We start from the raw sequence: 27,577 nt of genomic DNA, 5'->3' as shown, positions 1-27,577 counted from the left end.
CCTCCTCCAGTATCAGGTTTTCTGGCGTTAGATCACCTCCTCCAGTATCAGGTGTTCTGGCGTTAGATCACCTCCTCCAGTATCAGGTGTTCTGGCGTTAGATCACCTCCTCCAGTATCAGGTGTTCTGGCGTTAGATCACCTCCTCCAGTATCAGGTGTTCTGGCGTTAGAACACCTCCTCCATTATCAGGTTTTCTGGCATTAGATCACCTCCTCCAGTATCAGGTTTTCTGGCGTTAGATCACCTCCTCCATTATCAGGTGTTCTGGCGTTAGATCACCTCCTCCAGTATCAGGTGTTCTGGCGTTAGATCACCTCCTCCAGTATCAGGTTTGCTGGCGTTAGATCACCTCCTCCAGTATCAGGTGTTCTGGCATTAGATCACCTCCTCCAGTATCAGGTGTTCTGGCGTTAGATGACCTCCTCCAGTATCAGGTGTTCTGGCATTAGATCACCTCCTCCAGTATCAGGTTTTCTGGCGTTAGATCCCCTCCTCCAGTATCAGGTGTTCTGGTGTTAGATCACCTCCTCCAATATCAGGTTTTCTGGCATTAGATCACCTCTTCCAGTATCAGGTTTTCTGGCGTTAGATCACCTCCTCCAGTATCAGGTGTTCTGGCATTAGATCACCTCCTCCAGTATCAGGTGTTCTGGCATTAGATCACCTCCTCCAGTATCATGTTTTCTGGCGTTAGATCCCCTCCTCCAGTATCAGGTTTTCTGGCATTAGATCACCTCTTCCAGTATCAGGTTTTCTGGCGTTAGATCACTGCCTCCATTATCAGGTGTTCTGGCTTCAGATCACCTCCTCCATTATCAGGTGTTCTGGCATTAGATCACCTCCTCCAGTATCAGGTGTTCTGGCATTAGATCACCTCCTCCAGTATCAGGTGTTCTGGCGTTAGATCACCTCCTCCAGTATCAGGTTTTCTGGCATTAGATCACCTCCTCCAGTATCAGGTTTGCTGGCGTTAGATCACCTCCTCCATTATCAGGTGTTCTGGCGTTAGATCACCTCCTCCAGTATCAGGTGTTCTGGCGTTAGATCACTGCCTCCATTATCAGGTGTTCTGGCTTCAGATCACCTCCTCCATTATCAGGTGTTCTGGCATTAGATCACCTCCTCCAGTATCAGGTGTTCTGGCATTAGATCACCTCCTCCAGTATCAGGTGTTCTGGCGTTAGATCACCTCCTCCAGTATCTGGTTTTCTGGCGTTAGATCACCTCCTCCAGTATCAGGTGTTCTGGCGTTAGATCACCTCCTCCAGTATTCGGGATGAGGACCACGGCTCTAACATGTCTTGTCTTTTTATTGTGAACCGTTTAATTGACATTCTGAGTTCATTTAGGTGACATCGTACCAGCCAACTGAAACAAGGACTCCCAAAACATGGGTTGTTAGTTGTACCCTGACTTTGTTTTTGCAGGGGTGTGTTTCTTTCAGCCTACATAGTTCTCTTCAGCGCTGCTGCTCTTTTTGCAATTCATGTGTGATGTATGCAACCTGTACAAATATTTCATTTGGTTGCTTATCAGTCTGGCTGTAATAATAAGATACACATCTGAGGCCTGGGCTGTGATGGTCAAACATTGATCATTGATCTATTATATTGTAAAACAGGACCTCATCTGTTTATCTACTACGTCACCCTCTGGCAGGTCAAAGACCTTGCACTAGGTAAATTCTAGAAATGCAACACCAGGTACAGATTTATTTTAAGGGTCTCTCTCAGGTAACTGAAATAACAAAATACGCATTTTGACCACTTATCCGTGTTTCCCTCTTTTCCTCCCGTCCAGGTGTTGAATCAGACCAGCCGGGTGGAGATCCAGCTGCTGGAGTATTCTCTGGTCACGAACCGTCTGGAAAAACACATCCTCCAGCAGAACCAGGAAATCTCACGACTCAATGACAAAAACAGGTCAGTCAGATGCATCCAGCGCGCTGCCGGGAGTCGCCCGGGCGTGTGCATTTCACAGGCCTTATGAACGGACCACGAGAGACAGACTGGATGTGTGAGAAACAACATGTTAAGGTGGAACATGTTCCTGACAATGTGAGCTGAGTTGCTGATCAAGAGACTTACAGTATCTCACAAAAGTGAGTACACACCTCACATCTTTGCAAATATTTCATTGTATCTTTTCATGCGACAACACTGAAGAAACACTTTGCTACAATGTAAAGTAGTGAGTGTACAGCTTGTATAACATTGTAAATTGCATGGCTGTCGTCTCACCGTTTGCTGAAGACAAGGATTACTGGAACCATGTCTTGTGGTCTGATGAGACCAAAATAAACGTATTTGGTTTAGATGGTGTCAAGCGTGGGTGGTGGCAACCAGATTAGGAGAACAAAGACAAGTGTGTCTTGTCTACAGTCAGGCATGGTGGTGGGAGTGTCATGGTCTGGGGCTGCATGAGTGCTGCCGGCACTGAGGAGCTACAGTTCAACATGATAGCGACCCCAAACACTCCAAGACGACCACTGCCTTGCTAAAGATGCTGAGGATAAAGGTGATGGACTGGCCAAGCATGTCTCCAGACCTAGACCATCTGTAGGGCATCCTCAAACGGAACGTGGAGGAGTGCAAGGTCTCCAACATCCACCAGCTCCGTGATGTCGTCATGGAGGAGTGGAAGAGGACTCCAGTGGCAACCTGTGAATCTCTGGTGAACTCCATGCCCAAGAGGGTTAAGGCAGTGCTAGAAAATAATGGTGGCCACACAAAATATTGACACTTTGGGCCCAATTTTGACTTTTTCACTTAGGAGTGTACTCACTTTTGTTGCCTGCGGTTTAGACATTAATGGCTGTGTGTTGAGTTATTTTGAGGGGACAGCAAATGTTATACAAGCTGTACACTCACTAATTTACGTTGTAGCAAAGCGTCATTTCTTCAGTGCTGTCACATGAACAGATATAATTAAATATTTACATAAATGTGAGGGTGTACTCACTTCTGTGAGATACTGCATCCACTTTATTTCCCTGTGTAAATAAATGTTGAAAATAAATTAATATATTAACTCTAAAAAGTATCTCTGTCAAAAGATTTCAGCCTGGAAGGAGAGGCCAGACAATACTCCAGGCACACTCTATTTAGTAGTGACTCAATTTCGGCAAAGCTATTAGCATGCTGTTGTTTGTGCTCCCGCCTCCTCTCTGGGGAACGAATGATGAACCGGCTGAGCCACCTGAGGGAGTTTATCAAGTGTTCTTTCACAGAGGACTTGTGAGGAGGAAAAACTAAGTACTGTTATGTGAAAAAGGGCCGTTATAATGGATTCCAATTTGAGTCCCCGGTCTATGGAGGCGTGTCCAAGAGAACCACATACAGCCTGGCAATGGTATGTGTCCCAAATGGAACCCTACTCCCCAAGCACTTCTCTTCGTCTAGGGCATACGGAATAGTGTGCCGTTTGAGAGTGAGCGAGCTCACTAACTGAGTGAGAGGTAGCTTGTTTCTGTCTGGGTGGCTGTGCATGGTTTCAGTGCTGGCTACGGAGTTGTTAGAGCTATAAAGATCAAGCTGGGGGATATACACACATGCAGACACACGCAAACACACACATGCAAACACATACACACAAACACACAAACACACACATACTCAAATGCACACACACACTTTCTACACACCACACACACACACACACATACACACACACTCAGATGCACACACACACACACACTACACCACACACTCACACACACTCAGATGCACACACACACACATACTACACCCCACACACACACACACACAAACACATACACCCACTCTAGTGAGGATAATGTGACTTCACTAGTTTACTAACCCATGGAAAATCAAGACTTGTTAGGAAATGTTTCCATTCCAACTTTTATAAATAGCTTTTTTAGCCTTAAGGTTGAGGTTAGGCGTTACGGGTTAGGTTTAGGGTTAAACTTTGGTTTAGGCATTACGTGTTAGGTTTAGGGTTAGAATTAGGATTTTGACTTTGGGATTTTGTGGGTTAACTTTAGGGTTTTTAATGGAAATACATTTCTGTTGTCCAAAAGGCTTCATGTGTCTAGCAGAAGCAACGCGTGTGTATCCGATCTGTTGATGTTGATTACATTGCATATGATGAACGAGATTTATACAGCACATGAGAGAAACTGTTTAAAGCTTATTTCCAAGACATGCATTTCAAAACATACATTTGAAGATAGGATCCAGCTGGCTCTTTCTGTTTGGAATTTGACTCTTTCATTCAATCTCTCTTCATCCACCTTTCTCTCCATTGTCTCTCAGTTTTCTAGAACAGCGGTTCTCCGCTTTAGAAACGCGGCACGTTAAGGAGCTCCAGGGCATTCAAAGGGAGAAGCGTCAGCTTCAGGAGCTGTTGGAGAGGCAGAGTCGCTTGGTGACCCTGCTACAGGGCAGCTCCAGCCTTAACAGCACGCTGCTACAGAGACAACAGGCTGTCCTCACAGGCACCGTTCAGCAGCTGTTGGCCATGGTCACCCACTGCAATGGTGAGAGGGAGGTTTGGGAGATTGGGGAGAGAGTGGGGAGTAGAGCCAGGGAAATAGGGAGTGAAAAGGGAGAGAAAGAGATAGGATGAGGGAATGAAAAAAGAGATTGAGAGAGGATGAGAGAGTAAAGAGAATGAAGAGTGATTGGAGCAAGAAAGAGAGGGTGAGGAGAGAGACAGGGGAGAGAGACGGGGAGAGAGAGACAGAGAGAGAGACAGGGAGGGAGAGAGGAGGGAGAGAGAGGGGAGAGAGACAGGGGAGAGAGAGATGAGGGAGAGAGAGAGAAAGAGGGAAAGAGAAGAGAGAATCTGGGAATGTGTTTGGGTGTTGAAAGGTATTTAATGTCTATGCTGTGTAAAGAAATTAATAACAGCAGTTGTTTGTCAAGATTACATATTGGGAGTATTTTTTGGTCCAGGTATCAGAAATTCATTTGGCTATAGAAAGTGACATTTTAAATGGGGATATGCATCTCTATGGGTGATTAAGCATGACCTCTGCACTTGGATGAGAGGGTGACATTGGCAGCGAGGCTGAGAAATACATGGCCCCAAGGTAAAGTAACACGCGGCAAGACATCATGTTAGAACGAGGCTCTGAACAATACAACACCTTGACAGCACCTCCCAACATTATATACTGTAACTGAAAGTACAACACCTTGACAGCACCTCCCAACATTATATACTGTAACTGAAAGTACAACACCTTGACAGCACCTCCCAACATTATATACTGTAACTGAAAGTACAACACCTTGACAGCACCTCCCAACATTATATACTGTAACTGAAAGTACAACACCTTGACAGCACCTCCCAACATTATATACTGTAACTGAAAGTGTCTTTCTTCCTGGAACCTGGCTTCAGTGTTCCTGGATGCACCAATGTGTGTGTATTCTTTGTGTTTTTATTAAATGTGTGTGTATTCTATGTGTCTGTATTCTATGTGTGTGTATTCTATGTGTCTGTATTCTATGTGTGTGTATTCTGTGTGTGTATTTTGTGTATGTATTCGATGTGTGTATTCTATGTGTGTGTATTCGCTGTGTGTATGCTATGTGTGTTTATTCTGTGTGTGTATGCTATGTGTATTTATTCTGTGTGTGTATTCAATGTTTGTGTTCTGTATGTGTGTATTGTCTACCATTGTATTGTCTGTATCCTGTCTACCCAGATATCTCCACTCAGCCAAAAGTGGAGTCGGTGATCTTCATGGACTGTGCCGAGATCTTCCGCTCTGGGGTCACTGAGAGTGGGGTCTACGACATACGACCCCCGAATTCTACACATGCAGTTAAGGTGAGGGGTAACATTTATTCACCTTCAGTCAGCTTAGCGCACACTGAATTCACTTCAGCATACGCTCTGTTCCCTTTATTGTTCTCTTTTTTTTACTCCCATCATTCTCTTTATTCACCTCATCATTCTCTTTAGTCACCTCATCATTCTCTTTATTCACCTCATAATCCTCTTTATTCATCTCATCATTCTCTTTATTCACCTCATCATTCTCTTTATTCACCTCATCATTCTCTTTATTCAACTCATAATCCTCTTTATTCATCTCATAATTCTCTTTATTCACCTCATCATTCTCTTTATTCATCTCATAATTCTCTTTAATCACCTCATCCTACACTTTATTCACCTCATCATTCTTTTTATTCACCTCATCATTCTCTTTATTCACCTCATCATTCTCTTTATTCACCTCATCCTACACTTTATTAACCTCATCATTCTCTTTATTCACCTCATCATTCTCTTTATTCACCTCATCATTCTCTTTATTCACCTCATCATTCTCTTTATTCACCTCATAATCCTCTTTATAAACCTCATCATTCTCTTTATTCACCTCATCATTCTCTTTATTCACCTCATCACTCTCTTTATTCACCTCATCATTCTCTTTATTCACCTCATAATCCTCTTTATAAACCTCATAATCCTCTTTATTCACCTCATCATTCTCTTTATTCACTTCATCATTCTCTTTAGTCACCCCATCATTCTCTTTATTCACCTCATAATCCTCTTTATTCATCTCATCATTCTCTTTATTCACCTCATCATTCTGTTTAGTCACCTCATCATTCTCTTTATTCACCTCATAATCCTCTTTATTCATCTCATCATTCTCTTTATTCACCTCATCATTCTCTTTAGTCACCTCATCATTCTCTTTATTCACCTCATAATCCTCTTTATTCATCTCATCATTCTCTTTATTCACCTCATCATTCTCTTTATTCACCTCATCATTCTCTTTATTCACCTCATCATTCTCTTTAGTCACCTCATCATTCTCTTTATTCACCTCATAATCCTCTTTATTCATCTCATCATTCTCTTTATTCACCTCATCATTCTCTTTATTCACCTCATCATTCTCTTTATTCAACTCATAATCCTCTTTATTCATCTCATAATTCTCTTTATTCACCTCATCATTCTCTTTATTCATCTCATAATTCTCTTTAATCACCTCATCCTACACTTTATTCACCTCATCATTCTTTTTATTCACCTCATCATTCTCTTTATTCACCTCATCATTCTCTTTATTCACCTCATCCTACACTTTATTAACCTCATCATTCTCTTTATTCACCTCATCATTCTCTTTATTCACCTCATCATTCTCTTTATTCACCTCATAATCCTCTTTATAAACCTCATCATTCTCTTTATTCACCTCATCATTCTCTTTATTCACCTCATCACTCTCTTTATTCACCTCATCATTCTCTTTATTCACCTCATAATCCTCTTTATAAACCTCATAATCCTCTTTATTCACCTCATCATTCTCTTTATTCACTTCATCATTCTCTTTAGTCACCTCATCATTCTCTTTATTCACCTCATAATCCTCTTTATTCATCTCATCATTCTCTTTATTTACCTCATCATTCTGTTTAGTCACCTCATCATTCTCTTTATTCACCTCATAATCCTCTTTATTCATCTCATCATTCTCTTTATTCACCTCATCATTCTCTTTAGTCACCTCATCATTCTCTTTATTCACCTCATAATCCTCTTTATTCATCTCATCATTCTCTTTATTCACCTCATCATTCTCTTTATTCACCTCATCATTCTCTTTATTCAACTCATAATCCTCTTTATTCATCTCATAATTCTCTTTATTCACCTCATCATTCTCTTTATTCATCTCATAATTCTCTTTAATCACCTCATCCTACACTTTATTCACCTCATCATTCTTTTTATTCACCTCATCATTCTCTTTATTCACCTCATCATTCTCTTTATTCACCTCATCCTACACTTTATTAACCTCATCATTCTCTTTATTCACCTCATCATTCTCTTTATTCACCTCATCATTCTCTTTATTCAACTCATAATCCTCTTTATTCATCTCATAATTCTCTTTATTCACCTCATCATTCTCTTTATTCATCTCATAATTCTCTTTAATCACCTCATCCTACACTTTATTCACCTCATCATTCTTTTTATTCACCTCATCATTCTCTTTATTCACCTCATCATTCTCTTTATTCACCTCATCCTACACTTTATTAACCTCATCATTCTCTTTATTCACCTCATCATTCTCTTTATTCACCTCATCATTCTCTTTATTCACCTCATCATTCTCTTTATTCACCTCATAATCCTCTTTATAAACCTCATCATTCTCTTTATTCACCTCATCATTCTTTTTATTCACCTCATCACTCTCTTTATTCACCTCATCATTCTCTTTATTCACCTCATAATCCTCTTTATAAACCTCATAATCCTCTTTATTCACCTCATCATTCTCTTTATTCACTTCATCATTCTCTTTAGTCACCTCATCATTCTCTTTATTCACCTCATAATCCTCTTTATTCATCTCATCATTCTCTTTATTCACCTCATCATTCTGTTTAGTCACCTCATCATTCTCTTTATTCACCTCATAATCCTCTTTATTCATCTCATCATTCTCTTTATTCACCTCATCATTCTCTTTAGTCACCTCATCATTCTCTTTATTCACCTCATAATCCTCTTTATTCATCTCATCATTCTCTTTATTCACCTCATCATTCTCTTTATTCACCTCATCATTCTCTTTATTCAACTCATAATCCTCTTTATTCATCTCATAATTCTCTTTATTCACCTCATCATTCTCTTTATTCATCTCATAATTCTCTTTAATCACCTCATCCTACACTTTATTCACCTCATCATTCTTTTTATTCACCTCATCATTCTCTTTATTCACCTCATCATTCTCTTTATTCACCTCATCCTACACTTTATTAACCTCATCATTCTCTTTATTCACCTCATCATTCTCTTTATTCACCTCATCATTCTCTTTATTCACCTCATCATTCTCTTTATTCACCTCATCATTCTCTTTATTCACCTCATAATCCTCTTTATAAACCTCATCATTCTCTTTATTCACCTCATCACTCTCTTTATTCACCTCATCATTCTCTTTATTCACCTCATAATCCTCTTTATAAACCTCATAATCCTCTTTATTCACCTCATCATTCTCTTTATTCACTTCATCATTCTCTTTATTCACCTCATCATTCTCTTTCCCCATTGTACTCTGTGTAAACATTTATACACACTTTTATTTAACTATTTGAATGTTGAATCTTGCATACTTGACCAGCAGAAATGTATTTCAAGCTTTTCTTCTTTAGTGCTTATGGAGAACTACACCATGTAGCCTCTGAATAAATAAATGGTTGACATTCATTCACTGTATTGTTTTTGAAAAGGCCTGGCTGGACAAAGTGTTTTTATGTTACACATTACAGAGTGAGTGCGGAAGGGGGGGTGTCATGCTGGAATACAGAACTACAATAACAAGCAACAGGAGTATTTTAGCCTGCAGGGCCAGCGAGCATGAGACTAAGGGAATAAAAGTGAAAGTAAATAAAAGATATGGAATGAAAGGGAGAAAGAATAATAGAGAGAGTGAATGAAAGAAAGAGATAAAAAAAACAGGGAGATTCAGAAGAGCCCACAGACAAAAAACTGTAGTTTTTGACCTATCCTGGGTACTGTTTACCCCAGCTGGTCATTGAAACAGTCTCAAACACAAACAACATCCTGGCTTTAACAGTCTGAAACAAAGACACCATCCTGGCATTGGTGTTTGTGGGCAGACTGTCCAGCTGTTTATTTAATTTGGACAGTGTCCAGGTGTTTATTTCCTGTGGGCAGAGTGTCCAGGTGTTTATTTCCTGTGAGCACAGTGTCCAGGTGTTTATTTCCTGTGGGCAGAGTGTCCAGGTGTTTATTTCCTGTGGGCACAGTGTCCAGGTGTTTATTTTCAGTGGGCAGAGTGTCCAGGTGTTTATTTCCTGTGGGCAGAGTGTCCAGGTGTTTATTTCCTGTGGGCAGTGTCCAGGTGTTTATTTCCTGTGGGCAGAGTGTCCAGGTGTTTATTTCCTGTGGGCAGAGTGTCCAGGTGTTTATTTCCTGTGGGCAGAGTGTCCAGGAGTTTATTTCCTGTGTTCAGACTGTCCGGGTGTTTATTTCCTGTGACCACCGGCCTAATATTGTGTAGGTCCCCCTTTTGTCGCCAAAACAGCCCTGACCCATCGAGGCATGGTCTCCACTAGACCTCTGAAGGTGTGCTGTGGTATCTGGCACCAATATGTTAGCAGCAGATCCTTTAAGTCCTGTAACTTGCGAGGTGGGGGCTCCATGGATTGGACTTGTTTGTCCAGCACATCCCACAGATGTTCGATTGGATTGAGATCTGGGGAATTTGGAGGCCAAGTCAACACCTTGAATTCGTTGTTGTGTTCCTCAAAACCATTCCTGAACAATTTTTAGTTTGTGGCAGAGCGCATTATCCTGCTGAAAGAGACCAATGCCATCAGGGAATACCATTGCCATTAAAGGGTGCACATGGCAGGCATGAATGGCAGGACCCAAGGTTTCCCAGCAGAACATTGCCCAATGCATCACACTGCCTCCGCCGGCTTGCCTCCTTCCCATAATGCATCCTGGCGCCATGTGTTCTCCAGGTAAACGACACACATGCACCCGGCCATCCACATGATGTAAAAGAAAACGTGATTTGTCAGACCAGGCCACATTCTTCCATTGCTCCGTGGTCCAGATCTGATGCTCAGGTGCCCGTTGTAGGTGCTTTCGGTAGTGGACATGGGTCAGCACCCAATCGTCTAGACATTACAATTTGGCGCTTGTCAAATTCGCTCAGATCCTTACGCTGGCCCATTTTTCCTGCTTCTAACACATCAACTTTGAGAACAGAATGTTTAGTTGCTGCCTAATATATCCCACCCACTGACAGGTGCCATGATAAAGAGATTATCAGTGTTATTCACCTCATCTATCAGTCAATCAATCAAAAATCAATCAAATTTATTTAAAAAACCCTTTTTACAACAGCAGTTGTCACAAAGTGCTTTTACAGAGACACCCGGCCTTAAGTGGTCATAATGTTATGGCTGATTGGATCAGAACAGTGCATGCTGTTTGGATCTGTTCTGAATCAGCAATATAGCCCCCAATATCTTCTCTTGGGAAGTGGTTTTCTTAGAAAAATCTATTTAAACATCTATTGTTGTCTTGGCCTGTTTGGAAGGCCTAAGGCTCTGTTTCCTTGGCTTAATGTCAAGCACTGTGTTCCAAATCTCCCCCTATTCCCTATTCATAGGGCTCTGCATAGAGGACGAGGTAAGACATTGAGTCCTGATCATGCCAGAGAATAATCAAACTACAGTTCTATTTTCTCCTCCGATGGTTTTGTCAGAGGTCCAGACGCTGCTGACCTCGCCATGGAGATCAAAGGACCGTGCCGCTTCCTGAGCGGTGCCCAATTATACCTCGTCTGACCCAGCTCTTGGAAAGAGATGGAAATGCTAAGCACATTCCTCACAGAGAAACGACAAATGCAAAGTGGTATTGTTTTGGGGCAGTGTCCTGTTTCTACTCCACAGAACAGGTCGATATTTTCACTCAGTGTTGTGTTTGAGATGGCCTTAAGCGATTCTGAGTCAATACCAGGACCTATAGCAAATGGAGACTGAGTCAAGACCAGGACCTATAGCAAATGGAGACTGAGTCAAGACCAGGACCTTTAGCAAATGGAGACTGAGTCAAGACCAGGACCTTTAGCAAATGGAGACTGAGTCAATACCAGGACCTATAGCAAATGGAGACTGAGTCAAGACCAGGACCTTTAGCAAATGGAGACTGAGTCAAGACCAGAACCTTTAGCAAATGGAGACTGAGTCAAGACCACAGGCAGGGATGGGGTGAAAGGGGTGAGTCTGAGGCAGGACCAAGAACAGATCGGTGCATGCCCAATTAAAGACTGGTTGTGTTTGTCAGACGGCCACCAATGAAAGACCAAAAATTAAGATTAAAATGAAGGCAGAACAGATGGATTATTTCTTAATTTAAAGGTGAGAAAAGCATTCTTAGGAAGAACTAGCCGCTCCAATGAAGTATCAGTGTTTCTGGTGATGTTGTAGGGAAAAAAAGGTCAACCACCCCAATTAAATAATAAATGTTGTGGTTATGAAGCTTGGGCCCTTTTCTATAATGATAAAATCCAGAAAGTAAGAATCCCAGACTCACATAATCCTCCTCAGAGAGTGCTCTCAAGGACAAAAGTCCTTATCAAAAATCATGGTCAAAAGTCCTGGTGAATAGTCCTGGTGAATGGTTTTAGTGAATAGTCCTGGTGAATGGTTTTGGTGAATAGTAGGGCACTATACAATTAGATCGGAAATAATTGGACACTGACAAGTTTTGTTATTTTGTCTGTTTACCAAAATATATTTAAATTACAATTAAAGAATGAATGTGAGCTTAACCAGCTATTAATTTGAGGGTATTGACATCCAGATTGGAAGAAGGGTGGATGAGGGTCAGAGGCAAAGTTTGTGCTGTCATCCCAACAAGCATCCATCCCAGACTGGACCCCTAGTGACTCTACCCAGAGTTCCTAGTGGAAACGCTGTGGTCTTAATTACATCATGCTTTGGCCTGAGGGCCTGTACTCACTGTTGAAACATCAATAAGTCTCAAAGAAAGCCTGATCCCTGACCCTCCAGCTGTGGACCACAATCCACATATCACCATTTTCCACCTCTGTGACTCTGGGAACACTGACTTGAATATGATTGGTTGGAAACTAAAGGGGAAACCAAAACACATTCAAAACATTAATGCATTATTTAAGTGCATACATTTTGCTTTTTACTTAATTTCCCCAAATCTGTTGCTGTGAATTGCTTTTGCTTTCTTAGGTACATTATAACTGTTTCTTCGGTACATTACAACTGTTTCTTAGGTATGCCATAACTGTTTCTTAGGTACGTTATAACTGTTTTTTAGGTACATTATAACTGTTTCTTAGGTGCATTATAACTGTTTTTAGGTACATTATAACTGTTTCTTAGGTGCATTATAACTGTTTCTTAGGTATGTTATAACTGTTTCTTAGGTACGTTATGATGGTGTTCTTATGCATTACAAAACGATGCAGATCCTGGTGTTTTCTCTCCGCAGGTGTTTTGCGATATGCAGACAAGGGGTGGGGGCTGGACAGTGATTCAGCATCGCAGAGATGGAGCTGTTGACTTCCACCGCGATTGGAGGGACTACAAGATGGTAACACACACCAAACGTCTCAGTAACATATCTCCCTCAGGTCTGCGTATGACTAATGTATTGACAATAGAGAATGTTAGGTGCAAGTCTTCCACAATGTTTTCATGGGCAACTGAGTATGTGTGAGAACCACGGAAAACTACACGCTACAGGTCCCAGAACCTCATCTGGTTTAATCAGCTACAGGTCCAAGAAACTCATCTGGTTTAATAGGCTACAGTTCCCAGAACATCATCTAGTTTAAAAGGCTACAGGTCCCAGAACCTCATCTGGTTTAATAGGCTACAGGTCCCAGAACCTCATCTAGTTTAAAAGGCTACAGGTCCCAGAACCTCATCTGGTTTAATAGGCTACACATCCCAGAACCTCATCTGGTTTAATAGGCTACAGGTCCCAGAACCTCATCTGGTTTAAAAGGCTACAGGTCCCAGAACCTCATCTGGTTTAATAGGCTACAGGTTCCAGAACCTCATCTGGTTTAAAAGGCTACAGGTCCCAGAACCTCATTTGGTTTAATAGGCTACAGGTCCCAGTATCTCATCTGGTTTAATAGGCTACAGGTCCCAGAACCTCATCTGGTTTAATAGGCTACAGGTCCCAGAACCTCATCTGGTTTAATAGGCTACAGGTCCCAGAACCTCATCTGGTTTAATAGGCTACAGGTCCCAGTACCTCATCTGGTTTAATAAGTTACAGGTGCCAGAACCTCATCTGGTTTAATAGGCTACAGGTCCCAGTACCTCATCTGGTTTAATAAGTTACAGGTGCCAGAACCTCACCTGGTTTAATAGGCTACAGGTCCCAGTACCTCATCTGGTTTAATAGGCTACAGGTCCCAGAACCTCATCTGGTTTAATAGGCTACAGGTCCCAGTACCTCACCTGGTTTAATAAGTTACAGGTGCCAGAACCTCACCTGGTTTAATAAGTTACAGGTGCCAGGGGTTAGTCCGGATTTGGCATGAGGAGACGTGGAATACGGACTGATATGTGACCCATCACACACACTGATCCTGTCATACATCACACACTGATCCTGTCATACATCACACACACTGATCCTGTCATACATCACACACTGATCCTGTCATACATCACACACACTGATCCTGTCATACATCACACACACTGATCCTGTCATACATCACAGCCTCTGAAATCACATACTATATTATTCACTTGAAAGGTGGTTCTTTCCACATCAAAGGACTTCACTGTCCTTGGTCAGTAATATAATGTTGTCAAATGTTTCTTTACAGATTATGCATTTAAGAAATAATTTAAGAAAAGTACTTAAAGGTCTGGGCACATTGCAGTGATTATACGCCTTGTCATTACTTGATGCTTGTCTTACCTTCGATTGGTCCAGCTACAAGGAGAATACTGTCTGGTCCAGCTACAAGGAGAATACTGTCTGGTCCATGGCATTATAGGACTGCTGAGAAGTAGGGCACAATAACTAGTGTGCAATTTGAGACTCGGCTGCAGTTCCGTCTACTCAATACAAACCAACGGATTACAGTCTTTCGGCCGCCAATATTCACGATTTATAGAAACTAAGTACTGAACAGAAAGAAATGTTTCTCATTGTGATCCTTGTCTGACTTAAATTACAGTTTGAGGAAATGCCAGGTTCTGCTTAGGGTTTGTGGTTGAATGAGCAGCCGTGATTTGTCTCTCACCTTCTGCTGCAGATGAATTGCTGCAGCTGGTTGGGAAATGGAATACTCAGAGGACAGCCATGGCTCTGCTAAAATGCTTTTTTTTTTACATTTGTCTTTTTTTTTAAAGAACAATATTTTCACAAGTGGATGATAAATATTTGGCCCTGGATGAATCTGTCTCTGCAGATGGAGACAAGCGAGTGCGGAAGCAGAGTTGTGTGGTGTTATGTGTCTGTTTGTTAGTGTCTGTCTATGCCAGTGTTTCTCAATCCTGGTCCTCGGGACTCAAAGGGGTGCATGTTTTTGTTCACACACCTGATTCAACTGTTTCCCTACCACTTGATTGACTTAATCAACCCATCATCAAGCCTTTCATTTGAATCAGGTGTGTAAGTGCCTGGGCAAAAACAAAAACATGCACCCCTTTGGGTCCCGAGGACCAGGATTGGGAAACACTGGTCTGCGTGTTAATGTATGTCTGTGTGTTAATGTGTGTCTGTGTGTTAATGTGTGTCTGTGTGTTAATGTGTGTCTTTGTGTTAATGTGTGTCTGTGTGTTAATGTGTGTCTTTGTGTTAATGTGTGTCTTTGTGTTAATGTGTGTCTGTGTGTTAACGTGTGTCTTTGTGTTAATGTGTGTCTTTGTGTTAATGTGTGTCTGTGTGTTAATGTGTGTCTTTGTGTTAATGTGTGTCTGTGTGTTAATGTGTGTCTTTGTGTTAATGTGTGTCAATGTGTTAATGTGTGTCTGTGTGTCTGTGTGTTTATGTGTGTCTGTGTGTTCGTCTGTGTGTTCATGTGTGTCTGTGTGTTAATGTGAGTCTTTGTGTTAATGTGTTTCTGTGTGTTAATGTGTGTCTTTGTGTTAATGTGTGTCTTTATGTTAATGTGTGTCTGTGTGTTAATGTGTGTCTGTGTGTTAATGTGTGTCTTTGTGTTAATGTGTGTCTGTGTGTTAATGTGTGTCTATGTGTTAATATGTGTCTGTGTGTTTATGTGTGTCTGTGTGTTCGTGTGTGTCTGTGTGTTTATGTGTGTCTGTGTGTTAATGTGTGTCTGTGTGTTTCTAAGCCTTCCACTAATAGATCATACATCTACATTATAAAAACACTAAACCAATATTAGCCCATAGTTACTAAAATCCCTCTGAACAGACAGTGCAGACCCACTCAAGCCTTCACATTCACTTAAGAGCAACAACAAACAGGGTTTCTGACAGCCGGCCTCCACTAAGTGAGTTATGGTTCAACTCCCGAGGTGTTTAACCATCCGTCAATAAGTTCAAAAGGAGGACTTGATGATAATGTAACAGGATTTATAATAAATCCCATCAAAAGTTGTAAACGACATAATATGTGTTTTTTCTGACAGCGTTAATTATTCTACTGTCCCTTTTATATATTTAAGATATCACATGTTTATGCATCATCAACTTAGATCAGCTCCTCCTCTGCATTCCTTTCGGCAGGGTTTTGGGGACCCCTCCGGAGAGTACTGGGTTGGGAATGACGTTATTCACCTGATCACCACTTCCAAAGAGTACACCCTACACGTGCAACTGAAGGACGCCGAGGGGAATGAGGCCACCTCATACTACGACCACTTCTACATAGACGCTGAGGACAAGAACTACAGGTACCAGCATGCAATGGGGTCTCTTTAGCGGAGAGAGCCAGAGGCCATAGGGAGGATTAATTGGAAGCTCCTTCCTTGACTAGAAGTGTAGAAAACGGTTTGTGTAAGAGCTGACATATCAGCCTATTGAAGGAATGGACCAGTGACAAGCCTAGCTATTGTCTTCAGGTTTTCCCACCCGCTCCTAGACGGTCCTAGCTAAATTGTTGCCTGTTGTTTTTTTTATTTTTATTCATTTGTTTTTTTAAGGAAAAAATCAGATTAAGGTACTTAGTTTTTACAAAGAAACTATTTGATATTGGGATAAAATGACAGTCAAACTGCAACTTACACCAAGAGGTTTCAGTTGCTAAATGTCTAAATAGTATCTGATGGTTTTGGCTCTGTGTTAGAATCAAACAGTGAATTTTCTGTGAATGAACCCTGATTCTGAGAAGAGTTTGTTGGAGTTCATCAGGTTCTTTGAAGATTAATTGTAGAGAAATGCTCCTGTTCCAAATGTCATGCTGTCGGTGGTGTAAATCATAAACAGCCACAGCAAATCATCCAATATCATGCACAAGTCTTTCCTTATCTTTTCACCTGTTGGATTTAAAAAACTGTACGGTTTAAAAAACTCTAGGTCTGTCTTTAAGAGCTGTAGATTAATTTGAGCCTTTCTAGTGTCAGAGGCTGAAGAATGGCTCCCAGCTCTCCCCCATCACCGTGGCTATCACAGCCCCGGCAAAATCCCAAGGGAAACCCCATCCAGCAATGGAAAACAGGAACCAAATGTCCGCAGGACACACCCAGACAAATGCTTGTTTTAATGCCCTAATCCTGAAACCATGGGGTCAACTACCACTGAGCTACTGCTTCATATCACCCGGTTGAGTGTGTGCTAGTTTCAGCTCTCCCAGGGCTCTCCTCTCCAGGGTTGGGTTCATGTAAGGATCTCCCCACATAGCTGCCTGTGATGCTGTCCTTCCCCAGTCACGCCCGTACAACTTCCAGACAACTTCACACAACAAAAACAACTACTTCCCTTGCCTTCTCCAACCCCTTCCTTTGCCTTGTCTGGCCAATATGACCCCCCTTTGAAGCCCACTTCCCTCCTGCATCCAACAATCTGTTTGTATCTGAGGCAATTCCAGACCTCTGTGGCCTACCCATCGTCAGACCATCTAGCTAACCCTTTCTTGACACAGCATAAGCCCTCTCCACCTCTGTTCTGGCCTTTCCATTTGACAAAGCGATACCTCCTCTGGGTCCTTCGTAGCCAATGTGACCTCTTCCTCCATCCGTCCAAGGTCACTTCATGTAGTCGGAACAGACCAACCCCAGATCCCATGTGTCCATCACTTGCATTGCGAGCCCAAATAGTTGACCTTCCCATTGTTTCAGAGCCACTCCTCAGACTCCACTCCTAGCCACCCCCACACACCCTTACCCCCGGGCCCCCACTGGTATTCCCCCCCACCCATCCCATTCCATGTTGTGTGGTCCTCACCTCTTTATTGGACACCGGAAAGGGGAATACTTCCCAAATGACCAACTATTTGATTAATTGTTCTCGACTTCTGACCAGGGCCATAGGTGAATTGTAGGGTGAAACCGAGACAGTGTGACCTCTGGCAAGAGGGAGGTCAAAGACAGATCACTCACCCTAGATTCCAGCATTCATGAATAATAGGATGTAGGATGAAAGCCAACATCTTTCGCTCTCACAGCCCCCCTGGGTAGGTGACCCACATTGTTGAGTAAATCATTTGGAAGAGATCATTTCAGTAAACCTGGACAAGGAGATGGATGGAGACAGTGATTTCAGTACAGGGAAAGGTTTTCCTGTTAATGGTTGGGTTAGGAAATCCCAGGGTGCCCCCAAGGTTAATGTAACAGGCAGTTATTGGGGAGCTGTGGTGACGATCAGGCTGATCAATGGTGGTTACCTGCTGTCTATTCCCTCAGGAACCATTCAAATCGTTTCTGCTGTAACCATCACTTTGCACGCTCAATAAAAATCAAAACCATTCAAGCAAAATCTATGGTATCTTCGTTAAGTTTATGGAAAAAATTGGTTGTTTTATTGCAGAGACAAGGGAAGAATTTCATGGACTCATTGCAGAATTTGAATTTAAAATGACTGGTCCATCTTGGATGTCTGTTTGTGGTTCATTTTCACTCCAATGTGTTTAGTGACAACCCTTCTCTTTTTCATTGGCTGTCGGTAGCCTGATAGAGTGTGTGTTTAGTCTGTAACGTTCATGTTTATTGATGATGAACTCCTTCCCGCCTCAGTCTCCATTCCCGTGGATTCAGTGGTACAGCCGGTCGCACCAGCAGCTTGTCCCACCCGGGTACCATGTTCAGCACCAAGGACCGCGACAACGACCGTTGCTCCTGCAAATGTGCCCAGATGGCCTCTGGAGGTACCGGCCTGAGCTTGGAGTCTCCCTGACCTCGTTAACTGCTTTGACACTGTTTAATTAACTTCTTTACCTTTTTGGCCTTCACTGACTTACTGACCTTCTTTAAAGCCAGACTCATAGGGTGTACATTTTAAATCAACCACATCTGTTCATTTATGACATATTTTGTTGTGAAGTGTGGACAAAAGGAATCAGTGGAATGTGTTCATGTCAGAGTTAAAGACAGTGATGTGTGAAACTTTGTTCTCGTGACAATAGCTACTGGTGAACCATGTCTCGATCCGACTAACATGCTTTGTATGCCTCTCCTTAGCAAGAAAGCAACGAGTGTTGCTATCATGAATCAGTCTGTAGGTCAAAAGATCTCCTCTATGCTTTCGATCAGCTGTTTACAGAAGCAGCTGACAGCTGGAGAAATCTACCGGCGCTACGTTACTGTGCTAATAAGCATCATGGCAACATGCAGCTGGTTTTCATCATCCTTGGACTTTTCCACATTTTTTAAATGATTTAATTGTTTTTACCACTGACCAACACAAAAAAGTCCATAAAGCCAAAGTGAAAAATGAAACCTACAAAATACTCTAAATTAATTGTGGCTTAACAAACATGTTTCAGCTTACCTGTTTTAGCTAGCCATCTTAAGCGAGTGGCCTTGGCTTGCTGGGCAACTGACCTCAATGAGTTTTAACACACCATGGCTACCATCTAACCTGTGACCTCGCCCCTCTCCTGTAGGCTGGTGGTTTGAAGCGTGTGGTCCGTCCAACCTCAACGGGATCTACTACGCTGGAGTGTCCAACGTGGTCCGCTATAACGGCATCAAGTGGTACTACTGGAAGGGCCCTGGCCTCATTACAACCATGTCGACCATGATGGTTCGGCCCGTGGATTTTTGAGAAGGCATCGGCTGATCTGGCGGATGGTGCCATAGGACGAACTAGATGACTTACTAATGAACAATACTGGAACTTTGAAGAGTGACAGGAGATTTGAGACGTTCTTGATTGATGGACATAGCTTCTTTTTCCTAAATCTTATTTTGTTTTTTAGATATGTTTCCCGCTGAAATAACACAGAGGCTTACAACATACTGTCCATGTGTGTTTTATAACGTAATTGTACTTATTCTAAATGCCTCATGGTCTATTGGTATTCACTGCTTCTCCATTCAACACACATTAACTCTACCTAAAGGTTTCCAGCTATTGCACTCAAGACATTCCTGTAAAACCTTTTTTTATTAAGGAGAGAATTACCCTCATAAAAATGCATGATAAATGGTTGCAGGTGCTTTTTACAGGCGTATTTACTTTCCCAACTGTAGATCTGTAATAAAAGTAGGTAGAACTCAACTCCGGATCCATTTTTCAAAGAAAACCCACCAATCAAGAGCAATAAAATGCAGTGGTGTTTTGCTCTGTTTCTGTGGTCTTTTGTGGGTCCTTTTGTGGGTCCCATGTCATCATTTGTTACACAGAGTACTATGCCCATGCTGCCCCTGGAGGGAAGCCCAGGGTGTTAAGCATGTCAGAACCGGACCTTACTGTCACACCAGTGGCCAGTTATCAATCAATCAATCAAATGTATTCATAAAGCCCTTTTTACAACAGCATTAGTCACAAAGTGCTTTTACAGAAACACCCGGCCTTAAACCCCAAGGAGCAAACAATTGTTGTGTTGAATTTCAGTGGTTAGGTAAAACTCCCTAAGAAGGCCAACATTTAGGAAGAAACCTAGAGAGGACCCAGGCTCAGAGGGGTGACCAGTCCTCTTATGGCTGTGCCGGGTGAGATATTAAGAGTCCAATTGGAATAATTAATAAATGCATGTGGGATAAATCCATTTAAATTTAAAGTCTATTTAAATTTAGACTAGGTCAGAAGCATGACCAGATGGACAAGGACAGGGACAGCAACGTGCCCCCCAAACACGGTACTCCACAGGTGTGGACCAGGACCTCATCTCCTCCTAAAGTTTAAAATGGAAAATTCTGAAAATGCATTCCTCATATCAACAACGATTTATAGTGGAGAAGGAGAACTTAGTGGGGAAGAAGAACTGACCCAATCCCCCAGCACAATAGTATAGCAGCATAAGACCTTGAGACTGAGACAGTGGGAGTCCGGCAGATCATTCCACAGTAGTGGAGCTCTATGAGAAAAGGCCCTGCCTCCGGCTGTTTGTATAGAAATTCTAGGTACAATTCATCAAATTTATTTATAAAAGCCCTTTTTACAACAGCAGTTGTCACAAAGTGCTTTACAGAGACACCCGGCCTTTAACCCCAAGGAGCAAACAACAATAGTGTTGAATTTCAGTGGCTAGGAAAAACTCCCTAAGAAGGTCAAATTTTAGGAAGAAACCGAGAGAGGACCCAGGCTCAGAGGGGTGACCAGTCCTCTTCTGGCTGTGCCGGGTGAGATATTAAGAGTCCAATTGGAATAATAAATTTCTCTGGGCTAAATCCAGAGTCTATTTGATTTTAGACTAGGTCAGAAATATGACCAGGTGGACAAGGACAGGGACAGCAACGGGCCCCCCAAACTAGGTCATCTGCAGGTGTGGACCAGGACCTCATCTCCTCCTAAAATTTAAAACTGGAGGAGACTGAGAAAAGTTAGTAATGCATTCCTCATATCCCCCAGCACAATAATATAGCAGCGTAACACCTTGGAAACTGAGACGGAGGGGTCCAGTGACACTGTGGCCCTACCCGGGGGAGGCCCCGGACAGGGCCCAACAGGCAGGAAATCAATACACCCACATTGCCAAGCATCAACCAAAGGGACACCCACCAACCGCAACCCCCCTGAATGAGGGCCGAGTATTGCCAGCAGCATACAGCCCAATTGCACAAGTGCGCAACAGAGAGTCAACAACAAGCCAGTGACTCTTGCCCCGAAAGGCATTGGAGGGAGGGCATCCCAGTGGCGACGCGAGCCCACCTGGCAAGCAAGCAAGGGTGGACAGTATCAAGCCTACTGGTCACCTTCACGCCCCTGGGCCAGGCTACACCTAATTATTAACCGTGCTGTAGAGATGGGTTTTTAGTAGACACTTGAAAGTTTGCAGTGAGTTTGCATTTCTAACCTTAATTGGCAGATCATTCCACAGGAGTGGAGCTCTATGAGAAAAGGCCCTGCCGCCAGCTGTTTGTTTAGAAATTCGAGGTACAATTTAAAGGCCTGCATCTTGCGATCTAAGGTTACGTGTAGGTATGTATGGCTGGATCATTTCAGCAAGGTAAGTAGGAGCAAGTCCATGTATTGATTCATAGGTTAACAATAATACCTTAAAATCCTAACAGGCAGCCAGTGTAAGGACGCTAGTACAGGAGTAATGTATACCAGTGGTTTATTATACCAGTGGTCAGTTATCAGGACCCTACTGTCATACCAGTGGTCAGTTATCAGGACCCTACTGTCATACCAGTGGTCAGTTATCAGGACCCTACTGTCATACCAGTGGTCAGTTATCAGGACCCAACTGTCATACCAGTGGTCAGTTATCAGGACCCTACTGTCATACCAGTGGTCAGTTATCAGGACCCTACTGTCATACCAGTGGTCAGTTATCAGGACCCAACTGTCATACCAGTGGTCAGTTATCAGGACCCTACTGTCATACCAGTGGTCAGTTATCAGGACCCTACTGTCATACCAGGGGTCAGTTATCAGGACCCTACTGTCATACCAGTGGTCAGTTATCAGGACCCTACTGTCATACCAGTGGTCAGTTATCAGGACCCTACTGTCATACCAGTGGTCAGTTATCAGGACCCTACTGTCATACCAGTGGTCAGTTATCAGGACCCTACTGTCATACCAGTGGTCAGTTATCAGGACCCTACTGTCATACCAGTGGTCAGTTATCAGGACCCTACTGTCATACCAGTGGTCAGTTATCAGGACCCTAGAGGTGAACAAAGTCAACCAGATGTAATGTGACTTTTCAACTGTTGTGCAACACCTTACTGAGGACAGAGAGCATGAATGGTTCTACAGATTTTCTTACCAGGGACTGAGAGCATGAACACACACTGTTTTTGTGTTTCAAACACTGGGGCATATGATACCTTCTCTTCGGTTGTCTTAAATACAGCAACAAAAACTAGAGATATTATAGGCAAAATTCCAGGAAAATTCCAGGAAAAAAACCCAGGTCATCTGGTCATTTTGTTTTAGCTAAGCAATGGATGTGGAGTGTGGTAGTTCTGGGATGATATTGAATGCGGAACTAAAATCCATAAACAGTAGCCTTTCGTTTGTCCACCGGTTGCCAATGTGTTGGAGCATTTAGTCGAGGCCTGTGTTGATAGCATTGCTCGCAGACCTGTTGCGTCTGTAGGCAAACTACAGTGGGTCAAGTGAAGCGTCAATGGTAGTTTGGACTGGGAACTAGGAACAGGACTAGGTACAGGACTATATACGGGACTCGGTACAGGACTAGGAACAGGACTAGGTACAGGACTAGGTACAGGACTAGGTACAGGACTAGGAACAGGAGTAGGTACAGGACTAGGTACAGGACTAGGAACAGGACTAGGAACAGGACTAGGTACAGGATAAGGAATAGGTACTTCACCACGATGAGGTCTTTAGTCAGTCAGGCAATAAAACATTTTTGCAGAACTGGAACAACGACGGAGTGTTTGCAGGACTGGAACAACGACGGAGTGTTTGCAGGACTGGAACAACGACGGAGTGTTTTGCAGGACTGGAACAACGACGGAGTGTTTGAAACAGGCTGTAAAAGTGCATTGCTGTAGCGACATAATACATTTGTCTGTAAAAACAGACCATCTGGTCACCGCTGAGTTTTCTGGTTTAGTGTACATGTTTGTAGTGGGTATGTTAAGTGTGTGCGTATATATGTGTGTGTGCGTATGAGTGGGTGGCTAATGATACCATTACCATGAGATGTAGCGTATTATATAGTGTAGTGAATCATTGTCTTAATAACCACGGCAATTCACCAGCTGCTTTCATTGAAAGTGTTGCACAGTTGGTAATGCCTTTCAGGGGCAGGGATCAGACAAAATAGATTTGAAGAGCGTTAATTGGCCAAATCACCAAAGGATTGCATTGCAATGATGACTTTCCCACACACAAATTAAATTGTGTTTTAGATTCCGTTGCTATCGTAAATAAATTACTTTAGAGGAGACACGTTATTTATGCTGACGATCTCCGCATTCTGGAATCGGGGTGGGGGTCACATGACAAATGGAAACCTTGCCCCCTGGAGTGCACTAGTTTAGACCAAGGCCAAGCACACTTTCTTTAGGGACTAGGGTGCCATTTGGAAATCCCACTAGGTCTCCCCTGGTTTCCCTGCTTTGATTTAATACCCTATTAGGAAGTATGTCCAGGACATAAAGTACAGGGAGAAATAGGCCCAAACTGGTATCACCTTAAATTCAAGTACATGTATAATAAATTGGTGTCAAACAGTCATGATTTAATTCCCTTGAGTTTACCAGGAAACAGCACCGTCATCAGAATGTGATTGTTTGACCACGGCTCCAGTGCCACGAGAAGAGGAATCGTGTGCTAGAGAAATTGCACACACACACACGCACACACACATGCGCACACACGCACAGTCCTCAGTGGCTGAACAGGTTTATTGCTACTACCTGGCCTCCACAGACCCAGCAGGCGATGCATCAGAGCGTAGGAGGTGTGTGTGTGTGTGTGTGTATGTCTGTGCCAGATATCCATCAAAGTGTGTTTTATAAAGACAACCCGCCCCCTCCATCCTGACTGTCACCTCGGTCCCGGGCTCGGCCCGAGCGCTCTGGAGTGGTTGTGTTCCAGTCCAGTGGAGCGGGTCGCTGTGGTCCTGCCCTGCTGTGGTTCTGTAAGGTGTTTATTAGAAGGGTTATTTGTTGGACTGATGGTGGCCTGCGCGTAGCTGGCCTAACCTGAAACAGAACGATGTGGTTCAGGGAGGTTTGGCTTCACTGGAGCCTTAAACCTCAACCAGGATTTATCTTCTCTCATGACAGAGTTGATGAAAAAAGAGACAGAGTGAGACAGAGAGATTGGAGGGGGGGGGGGCGAAGAGAGACAACGAGAGAGAGAGAGGGAGAGAGAGAGAGGGAGAGAGAGTGCAGTGACTAGTGATCAAACGTCATTGGCTTGTTGTTACTCTGTTCCTGGAGGTTGGGAGGGGCAGTAGGAGCTGGGGCGGGGCTGAGGGGGAGGGGCTGGGGTGGGGCTGATGGGGAGGGGCTGATGGAGAGATGCTGATGGGTAGGGGCTGATGGGGAGGGTTTGATGAGGAGGGCGTGGTGGGGAGGGGCAGGTGGGGAGGGGCGGATGGGGAGGGGCTAGTGAGGAGGGGTGATGAGGAGGGGCTGATGGGGAGGTGCTAGTGGGAAGAGGCTGGTGAGAAGGGGCTGATGGAGAAGGCCTTTTCTACAGAACTCTGTGAGGACCTACATGCAGAGCCAAACAATCAACAACAACATCTATCAATCAAATCCAAATGTCTACATCTATGGATGTGTCCTAAATGGAACCCCAGGCGCTGCTTAGTTCACTTCAGTACATATTAACAGAGGTCTGGTCATGTCTTTCATTTGGGAATAAGAGTGCCCTCTTGCATTGCCTGAGTTATAGGTTCAATTCCACCCATAAAAACATGTTTGCAGTTCAGTTCAGTGAGTCACTCGTGATAAGAGCATCTGCTGAATTACTTAAGTGTACATGTGATCACATGCATCTTATGCGACGCAGATAACAGAATATGTCCAGTGCATTACATGGCCACCAGGGGGCACTCTGAGCACAGTAGAGTGAATTCCTCTCCCTTAAAGTTTGTTGCGTGGGTAGTATTTAGACCCGAAAGGCTGGCTGCTCTCTCTCTTTCCCCTTGTTTCTCTCCCGCTCTCTTTTTCTCTCTCTCCCCCTCCACTTTCCTGTCTGTCTCTTTCAGTTATATCTCCCTCACACTCTCCCCATCTCTCTCTAACTCTCTCCCCTTTCTCTCTCATTCCCTCTCCTTCTCTCGTCCTCCTTTCTTCCCGTCTAACTCTTTTAGTTCTGTCTTTGACTTTCTCTCGCCCCAATCCTCTCATCATGTCTCTCTGTGATTATGTAACCATGGCAATCATTAACGTGAAAACTAGACTGCCTAACAGATGGGTAACAGAAGACAGAAGAAAATAAGATAGGGAGAGAGACACGGAAAGACAGGGTGAGAGACAGGTAGAAAGAAAGGGAAAGACTGGGAGAGAGACAAGGAAACACTGTGAGAGAGTCAGGGAGAGAGACAGGGAGATAAGCAGGTAAAGAGACAGGGAGAGACAGGGAAAGACTGGGAGAAAGACCAGGAGAGGGACAGGGAAAGACTGGGAGAAAGACCAGGAGAGAGACAGGGAAAGATTGGGATATTGACAGGGAACTAAAGGGAGACAGACAGGGAGAGAAAAGGGAAATAATGGGAAAGAGACAAGGAGAGAGACTGGGAAAGAGACAAGGAGAGAGACAGGGAGAGAGACAGGGAGAGTGAGAAAAAGAAGTGCGCAGGAAAACCATCTTGAATCAAGAGAATATGTGTGGTTTGTTGGTGTGGGTGTGTGTGTGTGTGTGTGTGTGTGTGTAGACATACGTATGTATTGATGCCTGTGTTTGTGTGTGTGTGTGACAAAACAAGAAATAGAGATCAAGAGCCTGGTAACTTTATGCTGAATGTTTCCAAAGCACCCATTCAGTTACACCTCTATCTTTGTCTGATTCCCATTACAATGAAACTTGTACATTACCAGTGGTAGAGCTGCAATAACCCTGGGGAATGGGACATCATTACATCACCAGTGGTAGAGCTCTAATAACCCTTGGGAATGGGATATCATTACATCACCAGTGGTAGAGCTCTAAAACCCTGGGGAATGGGACATCATTACATCACCAGTGGTAGAGCTCCAATAACCCTGGGGAATGGGACATCATTACATCACCAGTGGTAGAGCTCTAATAACCCTTGGGAATGGGATATCATTACATCACTAGTGGTAGAGCTCTAATAACCCTGGGGAATGGGACATCATTACATCACCAGTGGTAGAGCTCTAATAACCCTGGGGAATGGGACATAATTACATCACCAGTGGTAGAGCTCCAATAACCCTGGGGAATGGGACATCATTACATCACCAGTGGTAGAGCTCTAATAACCCTGGGGAATGGGACATCATTACATCACCAGTGGTAGAGCTCCAATAACCCTGGGGAATGGGACATCATTACATCACCAGTGGTAGAGCTCTAATAACCCTTGGGAATGGGATAACATTACATCACCAGTGGTAGAGCTCTAATATCTCTTGGGAATGGGATATCATTACATCACCAGTGGTAGAGCTCTAATAACCCTTGGGAACGTGACATCAATCCCTCTTCCCCTCCCTGGCTCTCTTCTCTGTACTTCTTTCTCTCCCTCTGCCCCTCTCTCTCGCCCTCTCTCTCCCTCTCTCTTACTATAATTTCTCTGCTTCCTCTTTATTTCATCATGTCTCCTGCTACAGAGAGAGCACTGAGTGTTCTTCTGTTGACCCACGTCTGTGCTGTGCTTTATTCATGAACCACAGGAAGCTGTGAAGACTGCAAGGGTGCATCCTGAAGGGTTCCCTATTCCCAATGGGTTCCTGGTTAAAACTAGTGCACTACATAGGGAATAGGGGGACATTTAGAACGTGCCCATAC

The 27,577-nt window shown here is 43.3% G+C and overlaps 1 protein-coding gene across 1 annotated transcript in view; it reads left to right on the top strand.

The window, feature by feature from the left end:
• Positions 1-20,253, top strand: part of angpt2b (angiopoietin 2b) — a 29,640-nt gene extending 9,387 nt beyond the window's left edge. The window contains exons 3-9 of the mRNA XM_020050036.3: positions 1,803-1,924; positions 4,280-4,503; positions 5,683-5,807; positions 13,056-13,157; positions 16,289-16,455; positions 18,733-18,863; positions 19,602-20,253. Of these exons, the coding sequence (XP_019905595.1) occupies positions 1,803-1,924; positions 4,280-4,503; positions 5,683-5,807; positions 13,056-13,157; positions 16,289-16,455; positions 18,733-18,863; positions 19,602-19,762 (1,032 nt within the window). The 3' untranslated portion in view covers positions 19,763-20,253. The remainder of the gene's footprint in view (positions 1-1,802; positions 1,925-4,279; positions 4,504-5,682; positions 5,808-13,055; positions 13,158-16,288; positions 16,456-18,732; positions 18,864-19,601) is intronic.
• Positions 20,254-27,577: the final 7,324 nt, after the last annotated feature.

This window comes from Esox lucius, chromosome 10 (assembly GCF_011004845.1).
Source record: "Esox lucius isolate fEsoLuc1 chromosome 10, fEsoLuc1.pri, whole genome shotgun sequence".
Taxonomy (NCBI): Eukaryota; Metazoa; Chordata; class Actinopteri; order Esociformes; family Esocidae; genus Esox; species Esox lucius.
The sequence above is the reverse complement of the archived record's forward strand: the minus strand, read 5'-3'. Positions and strand labels throughout refer to the sequence as shown.